This window comes from Patagioenas fasciata, chromosome Z (assembly GCF_037038585.1).
Source record: "Patagioenas fasciata isolate bPatFas1 chromosome Z, bPatFas1.hap1, whole genome shotgun sequence".
In the NCBI taxonomy this organism is placed as follows: domain Eukaryota; kingdom Metazoa; phylum Chordata; class Aves; order Columbiformes; family Columbidae; genus Patagioenas; species Patagioenas fasciata.
In genome coordinates this window covers 48,840,982-48,864,711 of record NC_092560.1, presented here as the reverse complement: position 1 = coordinate 48,864,711, position 23,730 = coordinate 48,840,982, and the positions used below count along the sequence as shown (strand labels likewise).

The 23,730-nt window shown below is 42.3% G+C and overlaps 1 protein-coding gene across 3 annotated transcripts in view; it reads left to right on the top strand.

Moving 5' to 3' along the window:
• The first annotated feature begins 17,304 nt into the window (after positions 1-17,304).
• Positions 17,305-23,730, top strand: part of EPB41L4A (erythrocyte membrane protein band 4.1 like 4A) — a 131,198-nt gene continuing 124,772 nt past the window's right edge. For 2 of the 3 annotated variants that reach the window (XM_071802874.1, XM_071802873.1), the window contains exon 1: positions 17,642-18,075. In XM_071802874.1, the coding sequence (XP_071658975.1) occupies positions 17,977-18,075 (99 nt within the window). In that variant the 5' untranslated portion in view covers positions 17,642-17,976. Of the gene's footprint in view, positions 17,573-17,641; positions 18,076-23,730 lie in introns of those variants that run through there. The other variant, XM_071802872.1, reaches the window with a different exon arrangement.

The window sequence follows — 23,730 nt, the reverse complement described above, 5'->3', positions numbered from 1 at the left end:
AGGGTTAAGATTAGGGTTAGGATTAGGGTTAGGGTTAGTGTTAGGGTTAGGGTTAGTTAGGGTTAGGGTTAGGATTAGGGTTAGGGTTAGGGTAAGGTTTAGAATTAGGGTTAGGATTAGGGTTAGGGTTAGGGTTAGGGTTAGGGTAAGGTTTAGCGTTAGGGTTAGGGTTTAGGTTTAAGGTTAGGGCTAGGCTTAGGGTTAGGGTCATATGATAATTACTATGATATTTAACATTTAATTTGATATGATATATTTAATATTATATTTTTATATTATATATTTAATTTGACTTTTATATGATATCTTTAATATGATATTTAATATGATATATTTAATACGATAATTAACATGGTAATTAGGGTCTTATGATAATTAAATTACAAATCAGTGCCTGCTGCTGACAGAGTATTGTATGCTGCCAACTAGCATCAGATATTTAAAATCCTTTGTAATTACCTATAATGGAAAAGTGGAGTGCACTGCTATGAATTTTTAATATGAATGTGTGTTAAGGGTTAGGGTTAGGGTCATTAGGGTTAGGGTCATGAGGGTTAGGGTTAGGGTCATTAGGGTTAGGGTCATTAGGGTTAGGTTTAGGGTTAGGGTTATTAGGGTTAGGGTCATTAGGGTCATTAGGGTTAGAGTTAGGGTCATAACGGTTAGGGTTAGGTTTATTTAGGGACATTAGGGTTAGGGTTAGGGGCATAAGGGTTAGGGTTAGTGTTAGGGTTATTTAGGGTCATTAGGGTTACGTTTAGGGTTAGGGTTAGGGTTAGGGTTTAGGGGTTAGAGTTAAGGTTAGGGTTACAGTAATTAGTGTTAGGGTTAGGGTTATGGTCATTAGTGTTAGGGTTACTGTTAGGGTTAGGATTAGGGTTAGGGCTTAGGGTTAGGGTTACAGTTAATGTTAGGGTTAGGGCTTAGGGTTAGGGTTAAGTGTTTCTGTTAGTGTTATTTATGGTTAGGGTTAAGGATAGTGTTAGGGTTATTAGGGTCAGGGTTAGGGTTGTTAGGGCTAGGGTTATTAGGCTTAGGGTTATGGTTAGGATTGTGGTTATTTAGTGTTAGGGTTAGGCTTAGGGTTAGGGTTAGGGTAATTAGGGTTAGGGTTAGGGTTAGGTTTAGGGTCATGACAGTTAGGGTCATGAGGGTTAGGGTTAGGGTCATTAGGGTCATTAGGGTTAGGGTCATTATGGTTAGGGTTAGGGTTAGGGTCATTAGGGTCATTAGGTTTAGGGTCATTAGGGTTAGGATCATAATGGTTAGGGTTAGGGTTATTTAGGGACATCAGGGTTAGGGTCATAAGGGTTAGGGTTATTTAGGGTCATTGGGGTTACAGTTAGGGTTAGGGTTAGCGTCAGGGTTAGAGTTATTAGGGTTAAGGTTAGGGTTAGGGTTAGGGGTTAGGGTTAGGGTTAGTGTTAGGGTTTACGGTTAGCATTACAGTTAGGGTTATGGCTAGGGTTAGGGTTTAGGGTTAGGATTAGGGTTAGGGTTAGGCTTAAGAGTTTCCGTTATTGTTATTTAGGGTTAGGGTTTAGGGTTAGGATTAGGGTTAGGGTTAGGCTTAAGAGTTTCCGTTATTGTTATTTATGGTTAGGGTTCAGGATGGGGTTAGGGTTATAAGGGTTAGGGTTAGGGTTATTAGGGTTAGGGTTAGGGTTACAATTGTGGTTATCCAGTGTTAGTGTTAGGGTTAGGGTTAAGGGTTAGGGTTTAGGGTTAGAGTTAGGGTTAACGTTACGTTTAGGTTTAGAGTTAGGGTTAGGGTTTAAGGTTGGGGTTAGGGTTAGGGTTAAGGGTTAGGGTTAGTTTTTAGTGTTAGGGTTATGGTTTTAGGGTTAGGGTTAGTTAGGGTTAGGGTTAGGGTTAAGGTTAAGGGTTAGGGTTAGTTTTTAGTGTTAGGGTTATGGTTTTAGGGTTAGGGTTAGTTAGGGTTAGGGTTAGGGTTAAGGTTAAGGGTAAGGGTTAGGGTTAGTTTTTAGTGTTAGGGTTATGGTTTTAGGGTTAGGGTTAGTTAGGGTTAGGGTTAAGGTTGGGGTTAGGGTTAGTTAATGTTAGGGTTACGGTTAGGATTAGGGTTAGGGTTAGTGTTAGGTTAGGGTTAGGGTTAGGGTTAGGGTTAGTTTTTATTGTTAGGGTTATGGTTTTAGGGTTAGGGTTAGTTAGGGTTAGGGTTAGGGTTAGGGTTAGGGTTAGTTAGTGTTAGGGTTAGGGTTAGGGTTAGGGTTAGTTAGTGTTAGGGTTACGGTTAGGATTAGGGTTAGGGTTAGTGTTAGGTTAGGGTTAGGGTTGGGGTTAGGGTTTGGGTTAGGGTTAAGGTTAGGGTTAGGGTCAGGGTTTAAGCTTGGGGTTAGGGTTAGGGTTAAGGGTTAGTGTTAGTTTTTAGTGTTAGGGTAATGGTTTTAGGGTTAGGGCTAGTTAGGGTTAGGGTTAGGGTTGGGGTTAGGGTTAGGGTTAGTTAGTGTTAGGGTTACGGTTAGGATTAGGGTTAGGGTTAGTGTTCGGTTAGGGTTAGGGTTACGGTTAAGGGTTAGGGTTAGTTAGGGTTAGGGTTAGGGTTAGGGTTAGGGTTAGGGTTAGGGTTAGGGTTAAGGTTAGGGTTAAGGGTAAGGTTTAGGGTTAGTTTTTAGTGTTAGGGTTATGGTTTTAGGGTTAGGGTTAGTTAGGGTTAGTGTTAGGGTTAGGTTTAGGGTTAGGGTTAGTTAGTGTTAGGGTTACGGTTAGGATTAGGGTTAGGGTTAGTGTTAGGTTAGGGTTAGGGTTAGGGTTAGGGTTAGGGTTAGGGTTAGGGTTAGGGTTTGGGTTTGGGTTAGGGTTAGGGTTAGGGTTAGGGTTTAAGGTTGGGGTTAGGCTTAGGGTTAAGGGTTAGGGTTAGTTTTTAGTGTTAGGGTTATGGTTTTAGGCTTAGGGTTAGGGCTGGGGTTAGGGTTAGGGTTAGTTAGTGTTAGGGTTAGGGTTAGGGTTAGGGTTAGGGTTTAAGGTTGGGGTTAGGCTTAGGGTTAAGGGTTAGGGTTAGTTTTTAGTGTTAGGGTTATGGTTTTAGGCTTAGGGTTAGGGCTGGGGTTAGGGTTAGGGTTAGTTAGTGTTAGGGTTATGGTTAGGATTAGGGTTAGGGTTAGTGTTAGGTTAGGGTTAGGGTTAGGGTTAGGGTTAGGGTTAGGGTTAGGGTTAGGGTTAGGGTTAGGGTTAGGGTTAGGATTAGGGTTTAAGGTTGGGGTTAGGGTTAGGGTTAAGGGTTCGGGTTAGCGTTAGGGTTAGGGTTAGTGTTAGGGTTAGGGTTAGGTTTAGGTTTAGGGTTAAGTGTTAGGGTTAGGGTTTAGAGTTAAAGTTTAGGGTTAGGGTTTAGGGTTAGGGTTAGGTTTAGGCTGAGCGTTAGGGTTAGGATTAATGTTAGGCTCGGGTTAGGTTTAGGGTTAGGTTTTATTAGGGTTAGAGTTAGGTTAGGGCTAGGGTTTAGGGTTTAGGGTTAGGGTTAGGTTTAGGGTTAGGGTTAAGGGTTAGGGGCTAGGGTTAGGATTCGGGTTAGATATGTGACAAATGTTATTAGAAAGCTATTGTAATGAAATCTGCTTCCATAATTACTAACGTAGTTTACTGGAATTTACCATTCAGTTGTCTTATTCTAGACCTCTGAGTTTGGGGTTGTGTTTGGAATTCCTTTGAGGTATTTAAAAGCTTGTCACATTAAAATTTATCACAGTGGAACTTCATTAATATTTTTATGACAGGTTTTTGGTTGCACAATATACCTGATAACCCAGTAGTGCTCATGTTCTTCCTGGTTTTGTTAATTTTATGCACCCGTATTTTGTTGCATCCAGAAACAAAAGCACAGGAAAACGCATCGGCATTACCATACCCAGAAGTAAGACTTGAGTTTTCATTGTGGATGTATAGCTTAACCACTATGGAGTGAAAAATGGCCTGTTCTTCAACAAAGAGGAGTAGCAGTATAATAAATTAGGACAGTGTGATTGATTGTATGAAGCCATAGTTCTCTGGTTGTTTTTCTGGTATCAGAGAGCATGCAAGACTTTGCTGTGCACTTCAGTCTTCTCATGGCCCTATCAAACTTATGTCATTGCCAGGAGCAAATGAAAAAACACTGCTCAGCTCTTAAACAAGAAGTTATAATTAAGAATGTGGGTCCTGTGGCACAGCAAAACAGGTAGGTATGAGTTGTATTTGCAGAAGGCCGAGACCCATAAGAAGAAGCCATGTTCTTACTCTCAAGTGGTTTCTCATGACAGCATCAGCAAAGCTCTTAAATATGCTGCTTTGTTGCTGACTAGGCTGACTCAGTTCACATACCCTGCCCTTACTCTGTAGCCTAATTAGTGTCATAGAAGATAATTTCCAGACACTTAGCACATAAGTTATATAACATATATAAATTATATACATCTTGTGCCCTGTTGATTGTTTTTGAGGATCTCCTTTTATGACAAGGTGACTCGCTTAGTGGATGATGGAAAGGCTGTGGATGTTGTCTCCCTGGACTTCAGTAAAGCCATTGACACTGTTTCCCACAACATTCTTCTGGAGAAGCTGGCAGCTCATGGCCTGAGTGGGTGTACTCTACGATGGATAAAGAACTGGCTGGATGGCCGGACTCAAAGATTTGCATGAATGGAGTCATATCCAGTTGGCAGCCGGTCACGAGTGGTGTTCCCCAGGGCTCAGTAATGGGGCCAGCTCTGTTTAATCTCCTTATCAATAATCCGGACAAGGTGATCAAGTGCAGTCTCTGTAAGTTTGCAGATGACACCAAGCTGGGTGTTAATGTTGACCTGTTGGAGGGTTGGGAGGCTCTACAGAGTGATTTGGACAGGCTGGGTGGTTAGGCAGAGGCCAAATATATGAGGTTCAACAAGGCCAAGTGCCAGGATCTGGGGATGTTGATCAACAGTCAGCTGAACATGAGCCAGCAGTGTCCTCAGGTGGTCAAAAAGGCCAAAAGCATTCTGGCATGCATCAAGAATAGTGTGGCCAGTAGTACTAGGGAAGTGATCGTTCCCTTGCTTTCAATATTGGGTTCAGTTTGGAGCCCCTCACTACAAGAAAAACATTGCAGTGCTGGAGAGAGTTCAGAGAAGGGCAACAAAGCTGGTGAAGGGTCTGGAGATCAAGTCTTATGAGGAGTAGCTGATGGAACTGAAGTTGTTTAGACTGGAGAAAAGGAGACTGAGGGGAGACCTTCTCACTCTTTACAACTACCTGAAAGGAGTTTGTAGGTCTCTTCTCCCAGGTGTTGATAGCAGGTGATAGGACAAGAGGAAATGGCCCAAAGTTGCACCAAGGGGTGTTTGTTTTGGATATCAGGAAAAAAAATCTTCCCCAAAAGGGCTGTCAGGCTTTGGAACAGGCTGCCCAGGGAAGTGATTGAGTCACCAGACCTGGAGGTGTTTAAAAGATGAGGGTCTTAGGGGCATGGTTTGGAGGTGGACTTGACAGTGCTAGGTTAAAAAATAATTCCGTGTTCTCACAGTGCTTTGAAATACTAAATTTTATTGTCTATATTCCCTTAATGTTTTTTAACCATGTTTGTTTTCATTAAAAGTAGATGTTAGAGTTTCCTACCACAGAGAATCAGAACTTGATCTCCTTTGATTTAATATTATAAGGGGAAATAATGGATAGTGAAGGCAAACTAGTGTACAGCAAATGCTGGTTCTTGAGGCAACAATAACTGAGGCTGGATGTCAGAAGAAAATGGCCTGGTGGGAAACTCATCCTGTGAAGAAGACAACTGTTTTGATGGGTCATAGCTCACAGACTTCGCTGTGTGAATCAATCAGTTAATCACTTTTCTAACCATTCACACAAGTTGCTGGAGAAGGAAGAAGAGCAATAGGCACCTTGCTGCTCTTAGGGTCTTTTCTGACAGATGATTAACAACACTGCAGAAAAACGGGAGTCTCTTTTCCAAATGTCACATGAAAAACAAAAACTTTTGGTTCTCCTTCTAGGCTGTTGATCAATTAATACACCCAGAACACTGTTAATAAAGAATGTCCTTCGTTCAGAGTTTTTGTTTGCAAGTAACTTTTATGTGCCCAGTTCAGATAAAGCAATGTGTGAGAGTGATCTGGAACAATATGTCATGCCCCAAGGTGGCATAGTTAGCAAAATACTGAGCCTACCTTTCTAAGAGGGAGAAGCGTAGGAATAGAAATTACCATTGTTCCAAATCAATCATGCTGCCACTGATGCTGGGTCATAACATACCCTCTGCAAAACGAACAATTAATGTCCTAACTGTAGTAAGGTATGGAGCACATGCTGTCCTACAGAAAACAGAGCAACAACGTATCAGGAGATATAACAGGCGTTCATGCAAGATCAGCTGCAAGCACTAGAAATGGCTATAGATGTTAAAAACCAGTTTCACAGATAAAGAAGCATTGTTTTTTCTGGCCATGAGTTTAAACCCTGAAGTCATTATGGTTGGACCTGATGAGTGGCTATTGGTGCATTTAAAACCAAGCATGCATGGCAGCATTAGACTAGCTACAAGAATCGTGTTTTCTGGCTAGCTATCATCTCAATCATAGTGGTCCTGCCAATGCATTCTGCCCCTGATGAAAAGCAAAACCAAAATGATTCTTCATTAAAACAAGTTGTTCTGAGTGAGCTGATACCACGAAGCAACATCCTGGGGTAAAAAACAACCAACCAACCAAACAACACAACCAAAACTTACATGGAGGAACATTTCTAAGTGTTGCTCCCAACGATCTGGAGATCCTGACTAACCAGCAATCAAGCTCTTGACAAGGGTAATAATTTAATTATAACTGAATAGCTTCCCAGTATTCTTTTACTTACTGTGCCTGGCTATGAAGAAATATACAGCATAATCCCACAAATGCTGTGCAGAGTGTGGCTAACTCTGTAGGTGTTTGAATAATCTCTAAACCTAGCAACTCTTCAATTGCTCGGATTTCCTCCATGAACTTAAAACTCACATTCTCATAGGAGGTATAATGGAGGTTCACACTGTTAATGCATTTTCTTTGTGATTATGGCCCAGTTATTAATCTTGTATGAGACTTGCCTGAAGGGCATCAGGCATATCTGTGTTGAAGAAGCTGAATGCTCTATGGTCAGAGAATGCTGGTATGTTCAAACACTGATGCAAACTAACACGGTGCCTGATTTGATGGCTGTCTTGTGTGTGTTTATGCAGATGCAGTTGATAGTCTGCCTTGATAGCTGTCAGTTACTTGTGTGGGAGTATAAAGTTGTGTGTGTCTCCATCCTTTGAGATTTTAAAAACCAGGCTGAATAATGTCCCAAGGCAACCTTGTCTGGCCTGATAGCTGATTGTGTTTTGAGCAGGAGTTTGACCTAGAAACCTGCTGAGACCCCTTCCAAGCGTATCCTTTTGATACCATGATGCTAAGGGTTCACTTCGACGTCAGCTGAATTATCATCAGTTCTGTGGTGGGCCAACCGTGACTGAATGCCAGATGCCCACCCAGCTGCAATTTCACTTATCCTCCTCAACTGGATAGGCATAGTAAATAAGATGATAAGCTCATAGATCAAGGTAAGGACAGAGAGATCTCTTACCAATTACTGTCATGGGCAAAACACACTTGACTAATGGAAAACTGATTTAATTCCTTGCCAATTAAAAATACAGTAGGATGGTGAGAAACACGGATGAAACCTAAAAGACCACCCCCTCTTCTTCCCAGGCTCACCTCCTCTCCTTCACTCCCAACTCTTCTATCTCCTTCTCTCCCCAACCCCCAGCAGCGCAGAGGGACGAGGAATGGGAGCTGGCATCAGTCCATAGCAGTTCCTCTCTGCTGCTCCTTCTTCCTGGCACTTCTCTTGTGCTCCAGTGTGAGCCCTCCCCATGGATTGCAGTTCATCGTGAACTGCTATAGTGGGTCCTTTCCATGGGGCGAAGTCCTTCAGAAACAAACTGATGCAATGTGGGTCCCCCATATAGTCACAGATCCTGCCACAAAAGCTGCTCCTGCGTGGGCTTCTCTTCATGATCCACAGCTTCTCCAGAGTGTGTTCTCTGTGGACTGCAGCTTCCTTCAGGGCACATCCACCTGCTGCAGTGTGGGGTCTTCCCCAGGCTGCAGGTAGGTATCTGCTACAACCTCCATGGTCTGCAGTGGGACAGCCGGCCTCACCACGGTCTGCACCACAGACTGCAGGGGAATCCCTGCTCTGGCACCAGGAGCATCTCCTGCCCTCTTTCTTCGCTGACCTGGGTGTCTGCAGAGCTGTTTCTCAGATTTTTCTCAGTCCTCCCTCATAGCTGCTGTGCAGCATTCTTTCCCTTTCTTAAATATGTTATGGAATCACCACAATCTTGGCTGAGGGGCTCAGCTGTGCCCTGAAGTGGGTCCATTGGATCTGGCTGGAACAGTCTCTGTGTGGGGCAGACCCATCCTCTCCCCACAGAGGCCACCCTTGCAGGCCCCTCTGCACAGACCTGGGCACCTGCACCCATTACAATTTCTGCTCAACAGTATTCCAAACTTGGTTGCTCCAAGGCTAAAACCACGTCTCTGCTAGACCTGACACTTGTTGCGAAAAAAGTGAAGCATTACTAATGATTGGTATGCAGTCAATGTTGCCTTCTTGTTTTCTTCACACCTCTATAATGACAATAGTATAAATAAAATACTTTTTCTTAGTTTTTTTTTTATTATCTATTAATTAATTTTTGATGCTATAGACAAAAGCAAGGAGAATTACAACATAATTAGGCTTCAATTTTAATTGGTAAACTTAGTAACACTCTACTCTGTGCAAACATGTCTATAAATATGCAATGAATGATATAAAACTTGGCTATAAGCATCAGTTGGGTTAGCAGACTTTAAGGTATAAATAAGCAACCATTCAAAATGGTATTTCAGGTATGTCGTTCTGGCAATGAAGTAAGATGCTAGGAATCCAGACCCTAACAAAACAGCATGAACGTGAAATAAAATGCATGCACAAGGAAATTAAGAATTCATTGTGATCATTCAGTACTAGCAGCAACAGAAACATCATTGGTGAACTTGGTATTATGAACATAGAAGACTATAAGCTAGTAGAGAATAAACTTTCTGTAGAAGCATTAGTAGGGAAGGAATGGCTTAATCTCATTAATCTTCTCTTCACAGATACTGTGTACAGAGCTCTTCCACTCTTGTAGCACTGCTATATCAGTTCCTGGCAATCTGTGCTATTCTGTAATGAGGTGGGTTTGAAAATATGCATATATTAGCATAGTGTTGTGTTAACTGAGGAACACTCTTACATTTGTGTCCTAGAAAATATATGAATGACCATCCTGTAGGCTATTTCTATATATTATATATAGTCTGCTATGTTTACAGGTGTACACTTTAACACTGAGATAGTCAGGATCATCTACCAACCTCTGATGTAGGATGCATTGTTCTCCAAGGCCATGAAAAAAATCCATTTTTATTTTCAAGTTATAGAAACATATTTTGCTTCATGTGCAATTGCTTCATTTTGTACATTCATCTGCTAAAAAAAGAACCTCGCAAATGTCGAAAAGACTTTATGTGAGCAACTGGTATATACCTCACTGTTTAACCCATGTGGTTAGGTGGAGTTACAGTGAGGTACCTCTCTAGCTCCCTGCCTGAAACACCAGAAGCACATGTTTAAAAATCATGTTACATCATGTAGCAAATAAAGAAGCCAGGCAAGGAGGTCAGCTTTGCATGGTGAGGACCACAGAAGGGCTGTGGAAGGGGAGCATGGGGAGGAACACACATGGTGCTCAGACCACACTCCAGTTGCCTCCAAGGCAAAGTATTGGAGGACAAGATCTCTGCAAGCAGCATTTGCACTTCAATTCCATCAGAGCTGTTTATATTTTCATGACCCTGTCTGACCCTGTCGTTCTGTCTCTGTTTGGTAGGCTGATCTCCTACTGAAGCATTTCCTGCTTAAAGCATTTTTACTATATTTTTGTCCACTTCCTGCTTTTCAGTTTATATGCTTTTTTCCCTCCAGTTTTCTTCCTTCCGTTTCTCTTTTCTTCGAAGGGCCTGTCCTTGTTTCTTTTGTTTTTCTAACTTTCACCTCTGCATTGTATACTTTGCAGTTCCTGTCAACCCAACAACAAATAGATCAGTTTATTTCTCCTCTATCCTCTTCTCTTGCCCTTTCTTTGTATTTTCCTCTCTCCTCCCATGTACTGGAAATTGAGCTTCTTTTCAGTGAGATTAATGTTAGTATGACCAAGTAATTTGAACTCAGAAATGGAGTGGCAAGAAGTTAAGACTGTTAGCTATACAGAATGATGAGGAACAGTAAGTGTTGCTATACTCTTAAAGGACATGTCAGACATGACAACATGACATGCAGCAGTACCAGGACTTTAAAAATACTGTGAATCTTATATTTACCTCATCCAGTTTCTTAAATAATTTCAGTGGCTGAGCTCTTTAATTTCTTTGGTTTATTAAGGGAATTCCTGTTGCATGTGGTTCTCATTTACATTTTTTTTATGTTATAAGGAAAGAATCAAAGCCTATCAAATAATGCACACACAAACATGTCAGTCCAATGTAATCACTTACAAACTCCCAGAAAAGGGGCAAACTTTCCAGATCTTCTTGTTATTCAGCCTAATTTGGTAATTTCAGAAAATACGCTTTATCAGTGTGAGTTTCTGGGCTCCTTAGCATGAAATGTTCCCCATGTTCAAGGAGGTAAACAAGAAATCAATTAGGCGGTTTAGTGGTCCACTCTGACTTTGACCTGCAGCAATCCCTCTGCAGGCTCAGCATAACTTAGATTCAGTGACAGGTGTAGAAACTTGAAGGAATCCTTCCCATCCTCCAACTACAGAAAGGAAACTGGGAAGGAAGTCACAGCATGCCACATGTGACTTGCTTCAGTCTGTATTTTCACTTACTAAGTATCTGGGTCTACAAGATATGTGACAAGCTTGTTATTTGCTTGATCAGTTGCAGGTAGCTGCTGAAATCCTTTTCCTTGTGAAATCAACATCGATAAGCATAGTCATGAAAGAAAATACTTATTTCTCCCAATTACCTACAGCATCCTGCCACCATCCCATCTCATCATAGCTCATGATAGGTGATGTTCTCCAGACAATGACTGCATATTCTGCATTCAAGCTCCAGCTAAAGAGGACAGTTTTTCCAAGAAGGGCAACCCTTTGTACAAACTCTATTAGGAAAATCTCTAAATTTTCAGATTATCCAAAACTTGAAATCTTGCTGCATACTACAGCTGACATTATTTTAGCATAGATTTCACAATATTAGGAGTCAGGTTAGCTATACGAGACTGACATCTCTAATTTAGAAACTGTATTTTAGGTTAGCATTGAAGATCTCAATCACAAATGCGGCTGTATTATTCAGACATCAGAAGGCAAGCAGAATAAAGATGTAACATCTGTAAAAAAAAAATTTGGATCTAACTTTTTAAAAATTAAGGTTCACAGAGATTAGTTTAATAAACTTCATAACAGTAGTCAGTAGTTTTCTCTATCAGAGCTCCTTACTGATGGTTTGTCTACTGTCTTTTATCAGTGGGAGACACTCCCTGTTAAAATGTTCATCTTAATTGGCATCGATGTCACTTTAACTGGGTCTTGACTGGTTGCCTCCCTGAACTGCCTTGAAGTTCTGGTTGGAGGAATCCTCTCAGCCTGTATTTGGCTTGTGTAAGTCTTTGTTTAGGTCTGCCATGTCCCTGGGTTTATATACGTGGCATGTAGAGGTCCAATAACCCTCTGGGAAACTGAACGGAGGATGTCTTGGCAATGACACCACCAAATATTGCTTGCAGAGAGTGGAAGAGAAGAAAAGGAAAGGTGACAGCTACAGACATCGCTTCTGTTGTGTTTGAACAGTGTGAGTCTCAAACAACAGTGGGCTGACTGCTTAGCTGAGTGCCTTGTAATTTGTCAGTCAGCATGGCCAGCTTAGCTTTGGGATAAAAGAGGCTTCACTACGCGTATTCAGAACAACTGACTTCTACAAGAATATCAGAGTGTATCTAGTACCTTGGAACAGTGCCTTCCTGGACATGAAGGTTTTGGCACATCATTACTCATTGTCTTACCCCAAAGATATACTTCTGGAGCTCCTCTAATGTGATAGGAAAGAGTGCAGCAGTTTGGAGACTACACTCTTCTCTTTTCTGTGCTTGCGCATAGGTCTACTCAGTCCTGGTTTACTAAGGTAGGAAACAGTTTACCCATTAGGCAGTATTATTTGTAAAAGATGCTTTTCTCCACAGGAAGCTCACCTCCTAGATGTCCACAGATCTTCACAGCCTCTATTTTTCTGCCAGTTGGGGACAGAAGGTACCAATGTCAATTGTCAGAGCATGATTTGAAGTCCTGGAGAGATTTTTTTTTCTCTTGGTAAGTTAGACTGTTACATCTTGCTACCCAATTATGTTTACTATCAAAACATATTTGAGTTCTGCTGAGGAAGCTGAGCATAAGCAAAATAAAACAGGATCATCTGGTTCTTCTTTGCATAGGAGTAGCTTGTCCAAATCTTGCCAGAGACTTTGTAAAACCACATCACACAAAAAATTAGGTTCAATAAACAGTAGCTAAGAGAGAAAAATGTCTTGCTTTGATAGAAGCATACAGATATTGCAGCTTCTATTTTTAGCTCTATAGTTTACAACAAATAGTCTGAAAGCTTTATTTTATATTTTTGTGTAGAGAAAGAATATTTAATGTCATGTTTTCCTCATTAAAAAATCAGAAAGTGAGAGATGCTTATGTTTTCCTTAATTATTGTGTCTTTGCAGTTCTGCAATCTTCTGGGCATTGTTAAACGAGCAAACAAAAGGAACAATGGATTTTTACTCAGTATCATGTTGACTCAGAGGTTCTCAAGGTGTTTATTGCGATAGAAGTAATAATAAATTTAATCAGCTATTCAACTATACTTTGGTGCCTTTTTTCCCCTTCTGTTGTGACTGCGTTATAGATCTGAATATTGGCTTTAATTTACCATTTCTCACATATAAGTGATTTTGATCGGCATGTCTTACTTTAAAGGCTCTCTAAGTGCATTCTGTACAGTGTAATGTAAAGTTACTAAATTTCTGGAAGAAATACAAAGCTGACAAATACAGGAATAATCTTTTCACAATGTTTTTGACCATGGATTGTTACTGTGCAGTGGATGCATATGTGTGTGATGTGTAGTAGTAACACAGAGTCCAGAGAAATCATTAGATAACAGCATCCATGAGTGTATTTTAAGTAAGAACTTCATTAGTGAGGTGGGAAATGTGAACTCATGCACATTTGTAACACTTCAGCCACTGAACGCTGTAAAATGTTATGTGGAAATGACACTTGTTCCACTGCCTGCTTGGGTCCTCAGTTTAGGAGGAAGAGACACAAGCAAGCATAGCTCTGAATAGCATGTTGAACATCTGGAGAATCTCTTTGGAAGAATGGCAGACACCTGGGGACAGTGACATACAGGCAGGTGGGCATGTGTTGAACCAGCATAGTGCTGCTGCAGGAGTTGTACTTTCTTTTGCCCATAAACACCCCAGAACCTACTGGATAGTAACTATTAAATAATACTCTTGGCAGGATTCCTTTCTTTAAAGGAAGATGCATTCAGGGTTGTACATTCAGTTGAGAGAGTATGTGGTGTTGCTCTCTCTTTTTGTTTCAAACTTCTTGCATTAGACCAGAGTGTTTTTCTTTGATCACTGTGTAAGCAGGGAGCTGAGTCCAGGAGGCTTGTCTTTACATGAGAAGGACGAGGAAGAAGTTGCTCTGTGGCTTGCTTTAACTTTTCCCTTTGTGCTGGTTTGACTGAAAATGGGTTCATTTCCTTCATGTAGTTATAAACCTTTCTTATTCTTAGGTAGCATGCTCATTATTTGGACTCAGTTTGAGAACAAGAGATAACACCCCAGCACAGAGCTAATGTTTTTAATTGCTCTGGTCTGAGAGCCAAGGACATTCTGAGCACTCTGACCACAGGTGTGAGGCATCGAGGAAGAGGGGCATGGATAGGGCAGAGCTTGACTGACATCCAGACTGACCAAAGAGAGTATTCCGTGCCATTGGCATCATGCTTCAGATATAAAAGTGAGACCTTCCAGTTGACTCTTCTGCTATCTCTCTGGTTTCTCAGGTGCTTTCTCTTGTTTGTTCTTGTTCTCAAGCCGGGGGATTTTGGTTGGGATGTTTAGTCCAGCCTTTTGCCATCCTGCAGAGAACTCTGGGCTTTTCTGCCTTTTTTCTCTCTTTTCTCTTTCTGGGATTTGCCAGGTGTGGCTTGCTAGGACTGGCTGCTCAGTTGTGAATGGAGTTTGTGGGGAATTGCCTTGAGTATCTTTTATTTCTATTATATATATATATATATATATATATATATATACATATATATATACTACTAGTATATTAGTATTTTGTTATTTTATTAAACTGTTTTTATCTCAATCCAAGTTTCTACCTTCCTGTCTCTCCCCTGCTGGGAGCAGCGAGGTGGGGGAGGAGGTGAGTGGGTGAGTGAGTGAGTGAGTGAGTGGCTATTGTGGTTGTATTGCTAGCTCAGGCTAAACCATGACACACTCGTCCTGTGGAAGCCGACATGGAGAAGATATAGAAATAGTATCTCTACAGATTGGTAAACAACAGTGATAGGTAAGTGATAGTGAAAATGGCTAAAACAGGTCATCATACCTCTTACTAAGATGTTGAACTACTGGGAGCAAACGTGTAAAAATTAGTGAGAAAGGAGATATGCTATCTTCTTTCCTTTTGGCAGTTAGTCTCATTGCTGGTATGTTAGAATACAGATATACAATCACTTCATATATTGAGGTCTTTGTGGTGTTCAGTGTCTTGTTGATACGACCTCATCGAAAATACTTCATGACATCTAAAACTGTTCATTTTAATGATGGTGTGCTGGATCACAGTGGCTGGATTATATTGCACTGGATACTTCATCAAAGAGGCAATGGACAAAAATGCATTTATACTCTGGTCCTGTACTAACATGCCTGAGTTGAACATGTCCATAAGTGTTTGTGTGATGAGTGCTTATGTCAGCAAGTTTTCCCTTGCAGTGCATGACCTCTGTTTTTTCTTGCAGAAAGAATAAAAAGAAACTTAGTTTCCTAATGGATCTGGAAAACAGATCACTATCTTGTGTTTCTCACAAGTTGTGAGCTGGCCTGATACTTGAAATACTGAGGCAGGGCTGGTCTTATGTGGCAAAGAGCTCCAAGCAAAGATTGGCCCCTATATGTTTACCCCTATAAGTAACAGTTGTTTTGCATTCCTGAGCTGCTCAGGGCTCATATTGGTTCCTAGTGTAGATCTCCTCCCCACTTCCTCTGCTCTCCTGGCTAATTTTCTCACATCTTCAATCCAGGACCCTCTCCCAGGTTTTTACCTGAAAAGGTAGGTTCCGGTACTGCTGCTGAATCAGCAGCTAGCTATTGCAGTAGCTGTTTAGGAGACAAGTTAATATGTCAATGGCTCTGTGCTTCAAACACTAGCATCAGCTGAACGTGAGTGTATAATTTATATATTCTCTGTGGACCAACCAGCTTATGTGCAGTAGTGTGAAATGGATCTTCAAAAACAGAAGACATTAAATAATCCACTTGAACTACTTATAACCAAGACCAGCCTTGATTTAAACTGCTCAGCTGTGGAATTGTGATGCCATTTTAAAATTATACTTAAAGGTTTTAAAACAGGTTTTGAGTTCACTGAGCCCTCCCTCTCACTTGATTAATCAGTGATTTATACATATATAATGACTTTAACTGATTTAGGGGGTAATTTATGTCATGATGTGCATGACATATGGATCTAAATAGACTAAAGAGAAGCGAAAAGGAACCATCTGTTCTCTAGAAAACTGTCCAGTGACAGAAGGATTCAAGAACTGTGTTTGAAAAATGTGTTTAGAAAACTAGGAATAAATTTATCTAGATTTCTTACGCTGACTGGATGACATTCTCATCAGGTATATATCGCCCAGCAAAAAATGTTAGCAACCTGAATCTTTAAGCTTTTGCAAGGCTTTATATTCCATAAGTTGCTCAAAAGGCTGCATTTTATGAACATTTTTTTTTTGGTCCTGATCTTCACAGTGCTCATGGAACACTATTTTTTCCATCTACAGGATGGATGTAGAGATCTCAGTGCCCCACTGCCTGAGTTTTAACACTACCTGCACCAAACAAGAAAATGGAAGTGATGTTTCCTGGGAGTAGCAGGGTTTTATTTAGGACAAAGGTTTAAAAGCAGAGCTAGCATTTTCTGTGCCACTTACCTACATACCTAGTAGGGTTTGTCAAGTGAGAAATCTCCTTATGCCTTTCTCTTCTGCAATGTGAGCATGTTAACTATCTTAAGAAAAACATTTATGCATATTCTTAACTTTATATGTTCTTCAATTGGGCAACACATGCATGAAAACTTAAGCAAATGCACAGGTATTTGTGGGATCAGGACAGCTTTCTGCCTGAGGGGGAAAAATTGTAGCATATAGATGTGTACAGCAATGAATTACAAAGGTGGACTGGTGTGTGCTCCAGAAACTATAGACAGCAACTGCAAAGTTCTTCTGTGTTCCATATATATTTTTTTAATAATACAGGGCTGTTGGTTTTTAAATTATATGTATCTGTAGCAAGTTCAGTATTTAACAGCATATTGGAGAAAACATTTCGGGTCATGGCTACTTTTAAAATCAGCCCCTCCATCGGTGTCTCCCGAAGCCGTTGCCGGGAAGCACCGGGACAAAACTCACTCCCTCACCGGACACCCTTCGGGCAGCACCGTCGAGCCCGGCGGGGCACCACCCAGACCGCCCCACCGCCGGTCCACGGGACAGCGCGGCCCCGCAGGGGGTCAGTGTGGCTGCCCGGAAGGGCAGCGGGGGCAGGGTCCGGCGGGGGAAGACCGAGGAGGGCGGACGGCACCAGGACCGGGACCATCGCCTCCGCCCCACTGCCGGCAACCGGCACGGCTGAGTCCTGGGAAAGTGCAGCGAGGATCCGACTCCCGACCTGGGATGCCGGTGGGGTACCGTGAGATGCAGCACGGTGCCGCGGGCCGGTCCGCGTTCTGCGTCGCGAACGGTGTAGCTGTCGGGCGGGCGCGGAGCAGTCAGCCCACAGGCGGCGGCGGCTCCTCGCCGGGCAGGTGCCGTCTGCCGGCCTCCGTCTCAAAGCCGCCCTCCGTCTCAAAGCCGTCCTCATCCGCCGCCACCCGCCCGGGGGGGAGCCCAGTGCGGCGGCCGGCAGGAGGCGGCCGGCGGCTGCCCGGCGGCTGGGTCGCTCCTAGCGCCCGGCGGCTCTCCCTCCATCCCTCCGCCCCCGCCGGCGCCCTCCCTACATGGCCGAGGGCATCCGGGGGACGCCAGCCCCGCGTCCGCCGCGCACTGCCACCGCCCCACTCCGCTAGCAGGGTCCACGGCCAGGGGTAACGTGGTCGCCGGGCGGGAAATCCCTCTCCGGCGGCGGCGGCGGAGGAGAAGAAAGCTCCCCGGCGGCCGCTCCTCCACACAAAGGGGAGGTGCGGAAACGTGCGCGGACGGGGCGGGGGACGGGACGGGGGCGGGTGAGAGGCTCGGTACCACCCCGAGGCGGCAGCAACGGGGAGCTCTGTGACAGCCCGCCGCGGGCGAGGGCTGCGCCCTGAGCTCCTTCCTAAAAAGCCGCCGGTCTTTTTCCTCCCTCTTTCCCACAGGGAGCGCCCGGCACCTTCCGTCCAGGCTCTTCCGCGGGATGGCGGCGGAGGGCCGCACCGTGGGGCTGGGTGCTGCGCCCTAGCACACGCCGCTCTGCAACGCTGCGGCGGGGCGCGCAACCGGGTGCGGAGCCGGGCGCGGCCCAGACCCGGCTGCGCCTCAGCCCCTCTCCACCGCCGCTCGAGGCTCTTCCCGCCTCCTCGCCCCGTCCCTGGCTATCGCAGCAGGTATGGGCTGTTTCTGCGCGATCCCGGAGGAATTTTACTGCGAAGTTTTGCTCCTGGACGAGTCCAAGCTCACCCTGACCACCCAGCAGCAGGGCATCAAGGTAAAGGTGGTGGGGCTCTGGGATGCGCTGCGGGAGAGCCCCCGGGGCCCGGCCCCTCGCTGTGCGGTGCGGTTGCCCGGCGGCGGCTGCCTCCCTAGCGCGTTTCAGTAGCCGGGAAGGGAGAGGCGGTAGAGAAGAAGGGTTTTCGGGATCCCACAGGAGGTGAAAAAATGATTCCTTAACTTTCGTTGCGGTCGCGCAAGGGACAGATGAATCGGGAACACGCGTACCGGTCGGCTAGACGTGACTTTGGAGACTTTAAGATACTCAATAAAATGAGCAGGTGCCCACCACGCCGCAGCACGGGACGCTTGGTACAAGTGATTTTCTGTACATTATACCAAAAAAAAAAAAAGTAAAAGGCGACTGTGTACACGGGCTGTTGTGCGTCCGTGTTGAGTCATTCTCCTCTCCCTCTGGCCGCCGCTCCCCGCCGTGCCCTCCCTGGGGTTGCTCGCCTCTCCAGGGGAAAGGCCACCGACACCGCGGCAGAGCCGGGCGTCCCCCCCGGCCCCCGAGGGTGGCTAGGCTGCCGCTCCCGAGCGGAGGGGTGAAGATCCAGCCTTCCCTCCAGCCTTGCGGTCGGCAGCCTTATCGGTGGGAAAAGCTCTTGTGCTGCTGCAGCCCTCTCGGCGCGGATGAACTCCTCAAAGTAGTAATCTGCCAAACGCTAATGAGCCCTGACAGAGCATGTGAAAACTGAGATTTTTCTAAAGGCCCTTAACTTGGTCCTGTTTGGTTAACCCTGATGACAGCAAGTGGCATGTCTCAGGCACTTAAAGCCCTTGTCCAAAAAGCCAGGAACGTGAATTTATTTGCAACATAAGAGTATGGTTTCAGTGTTCAATCAGGAAAAAAAAAAAAAAAAGAGAAAAAGGAAGACATCAGTTCTTCTAAAATTTATTGTTGGAAAGGGCTGATATATTTTACCTAAGACATTAAAAAAAAAACAAACAATAAACCAAAAAACCGGTATGCCTGTATGTTTCAGCTTTCATTTTGTGTAGCAACTGCAGAAATAAAAACTCAAAGCGGGGAGGGGGGTAGGGAAGTCTAAATTTGACAATATAATTTTAACTATAATCTGTGGCATTACCAGCTCTACATGTATTGAGAATTGTCAAACTTTGCTGAATCAAGTGCCAGCAGATAGGCTCATAAATCCATGCTTAGCACAGAAAAGTAAGGAAATCACTGTGACACTGGAATTCAGTAGCTAAGTAGAATCATGAAGTCTGAGTTCAGATACTTATGAAAAACTTAACTTTGTGTCTGCAGATGTGGGTATGTATGTTTTGCATGCATATATGCTTTTGTTTCCTCTAAATGTGCAGTCGCAGAAGTATATTAAAAGAATAATCTGCAAAGTCAGCTTTGTGAATCCAGACCTTGAAAGGCGATGTGTTTGTGCAGTGTGTAATAAAAATTAGTGTCCCATGGGAAAGAAAGGCTCTGAACATGTAACTTCTTTTTTAAGAATGCATGACTTGCCCTGTTGAGAACCACCTAGTTTAAGACAAGGGTGTGGTTTCCTGCCATTTTTAGTGTGATCTGAATGTGGTAGGATGCTGAAGATTTCACCCCTTCCACCTGCCTCTTCTCTGCCTTGAATCTAACCAAGGAGCAGTCATAGAGTCAGTTGGAACAGTGTGCGAATCTGACAGAAAAGTAGTAGTTTGTGAACATTTTGAGGCAGACACTGACACTGCATGGCACGGAATTAAGGGAAAGGAGAATCTCCCTTTTTGTAACAGTCTGGTTTTTTTTGTTTTGTTTTGTTTTGGTTTTGGTTTTGTTTGGTTGTTGTTGTTGATGTTTTTTTAAGATTAAATTTATATAATAAGAAATCACACCCCAGTGATGTAACTCCATGAGCCTTTGAAAACCTACAAAGAAGAACTGCCTAGTTCTCCCCTTGTCAGTGACTTCCACTGTTGTATCCTCATTTGTCTTTATACTTGCACAAGTGTTTGTGCAGCTGTGTGTGAAGACCAGCGCATGTCCAGCTGAAGGGTAACCACTGGTTTTCCTTTTACTGGGTAAATCTTCATCTAGATCAGTGCCCTGATCTTTTTCACTGCTGGAAGGGGGTAGAGCTGGCTCTTTCAACTGAGTCCTGGCTTATGCCATTTTAAAGTGCTCAGGGAGCATTTTTTTTATTCTTACCGAATAACTGAAGTTATATGATTACTTGTTACTAAAACATAACTTAAAATGTGTTGTGTTCTGTCATTTGGCACTTTAACCTCGAAATATGAATGTTTTGTTTTAATTCTATTGCTAACATGTTCACATCTGAAAATGCAGTCTTGTATTTGCTTTTATAAAATTTCAGTTTTGACACCAAGGTATAGATTATAAATATTATGGTTTTTTTTTTTTTTTTTTAAACAAAGATTTTCTTATAACTTCAGATCCTGGAATTGACCTTTCTTTTGTCTTCGTGCTTTTAACTGGATTCACACCTATACAGGAAACTTACGTTTTTGGGAGTTGCGCAAATCTTGAACTGTAACAAGCACAGAGATTCTAAGTGGTTATACAAGCAACATTGTTCCCTTCTATTTCCCCAAGCAGATGCATGTCTGCTAGAGATAAAAACCACAACTTAATAGCTATTTACTGCCTATGTAGTTACTTGATATTAGTGAATTTAGTCTTATTTGCTTTGAAGGGTGGAAGACAGATCTGTGGCTGTAGGAGTCTCAAGCAACTTCATTTCTTCAGTGAATCTGAAATGAAGGCATGAAGCAGATACTTGTTTCTGAACTGATTTAGAGTTTTGAAGATGCATTGCTTAGTTTGCATTGTAGTTATTTCTGGCTTGCTATACTTGACAGCCACTATATGCAGCAAAACATGACATTTTTGAATTACCATTTTTATTAACACATTCTTGGTACTGCAGGTACTGCAGATAAAAAAAAAAATTAGCAGACTTGGCACAAGACTAAGACTTCGAGTGCAATTTACAGATACTTGTCTCTTCTGTGCAGATTTCAAAGAGCTTGTTAGGGAAAGGATTGTTTTTTTTCTGGTTCCAAGTGAGAAAGCTGAGGTGCGAAGAGGTCAAGTGACTTTTCCAAAGTTGTGCAACAGGTCAACATCATAGCCAGGAATAAAGTTCCTAGCCCTCTGCACTGGTAGCAGCTGACCAGCCTGCTGTGGCCTGCGCTTTCTAGAGGGGTTTGTGATTATCTCTTCCTTGTAGTTACTCAAATGGACTTTTGTTTCTCGTAGTTTGTTTCTGTTTTGTCACTGTTGCCCGTGCGGTCTTGCTGTTCTTTGTGGTTTAAGGTCAGAGCACTGCTGTGTGAAAATGTGGAGGCTGGCTCTCCAGCATTCAGGTTTACAGCAAGCTAATAATAACTAGATAATCAGGAAAGGGCATCAAATATCTCATAATTTCAATTCTTACGTTTCCACCTAGTACATTAACAGTAAGAGATATTTTGGATACTACATGTTTTGTGGTAATAAAGTAATGGCAGTTGCTAGTTCAAGTAATTTAGATTAAAAGACGCTGTTCAACAGGTTCTGGTACAGCTTGTCTAATCAAGGTATATGGTCTCATATTGGGGCAACTTTTCCTCTAAAAATGATGTTCAAGATGCCAATTAAGATGTGGGTTTTTAACAGACTTTTGCTACAAATATGGCAAAGATCAGTTGTTAACTGGAAAATAATCACTTTTCCAGGACTGTTACTTTGACTGATCTTCACATAGATTAAGGAATATTTTAGGCATTTTTGTGGTACAGTGCTACCTTCTAAGAAGATGTAGCTTATTCATTGATGTCACAAGACATGATACCTGACTGGTGGGTTGTGTATTAAGAATTGGAGTAATTGCCCTCACAGAAGAGGATTGTTGTGCCTTGTTGCATGAACTAGTTATCGGGGGTCAAGGAATCCTCTGTGGGCCATTAGGAAATACTGCTACAAAGCCTATTTGTGATTAGCTGTTTCAGAAAGAATGGTCAAGCTGTAATGTGTACGTAACAGGAATTTAACAGCTCTTTTACTTATTTTTCTTGAAAACATTATTTAAGGTGAATGTTTGTTTTCTTCTCCCTGAAGAAGTTAAAAATATTATGAAGCCCCTCTACTTTATGTTTTTATCTCTTCGGTTGGAATAAAGTTATTAAAAAAATATTAGCTACTTGTCCAGTGAAGAAGTTCTCTGGTCTTAAGCCATCTCGTCACTGCACTTTTTCAGTGTTCCTTGAAATTGCTCTCCAAGCACTATTTTTTTGCTAAGTCCCATTTAATTTGATACATATGATGGGCCAACAGCAAAGTTTCATCATAAGACAAGTGATGAATATGATAGATGCACTAATTCTTACTGAAAGACTCCGTGTACAGTATATGTTCTGTAGCATTATTTCATTTGGTAGTGCCATCTCACAGTGATATTCTGGCCAACATACCACTTACTTGGTACGTTAAGGTGTTAATTGGTACTTCTGTGATGTACAAGGCTGTCTGGCCCTCCATATGTGGCTCTCCATACAGAGATGCATTTCATGATGTATAAGCTACATTTACAGATTGAATCTCTGCATAAGGTACTCAGCCTCCAAATAAAGTGTGTGGTTTTTTATCTGTGAAATAAGCATACAGATTTTTCTTCATGATGATTTACTGAGATTTTAACAAAATGAGATCAATCAATCTAAAAACAACCTTCAAAATCTCATCATGGTTTAAAAAATAAACAAAAACTGTTCACACAAAAATACCTGAAATAGTGGGCAACTGAGTTAAATTACTTGGTATGTAAAAAACATGAGTAGGTTCGTCAGAATAGGATACATGTTATTAAGCTACTTAGGGAATAATTGGCAATATGATGTAGTATGATATGCAGAAATTGTGAAACATAAAATCTTTAGAAAGTTATCTGGGGATTATTCTGCCTTTCTTCTTTTTTCACTCCCCAGTTGAGGTGGTGATTTTTTTTTTTTCCTTTTTTGAGAGGGGGGTGTGGAGTGTGTGTGTTGTGTGGTTTTTTTGTGTTTGTGGTTTTTTTTTTTTTAATGTGTGTTTGTTTGTTTTTAATCTGAACCATTGAAAATATTCCAAATGTCATGCTTTAAAAAATTAGTATATAGAGAAAGTGTGGGGTGCACTTGCAGATCAAGCTGGTTTAGCACTAGGGACTCCAAGGAGACAATATGGCTCCTGTTTTTTTCCCTTGTGAAGATGCTTGATGAATGCATGTCAGCAGGCAATAGAGCCCTATGAACAGAAAGATCTTACATTGTGCTAATTATTCTAATTTAGAGTTGGAATTAAAAGTCAAAGTGGTAGTCATTTGCTGTGTGAATACAAAATGTATTCTTTGAGACAGTGATTTCTGCTGTTTTATGCATTTACTTTTTTTAAAAAAAAAACATCTTTCTGTGAGAAATTTTCTTCCTTATGCAGGTACTCTGTTTCAGAAATCCTAAAAATCTTTTTAACGTTAGATTGCAATTGCTTTCCACCTATGGTAATTTGCTTGCTACCTACAGTAATTACCAAACTGTAATATCAAAGCTCAAGCATATTAAATTGTATTCTTTCATTTGCCCTGTTTGATATTGATTAATAGATATTCTCAAGTCAGATTCTTCTAGATACTAAGAATATTGTTTTGAAAATAATAGT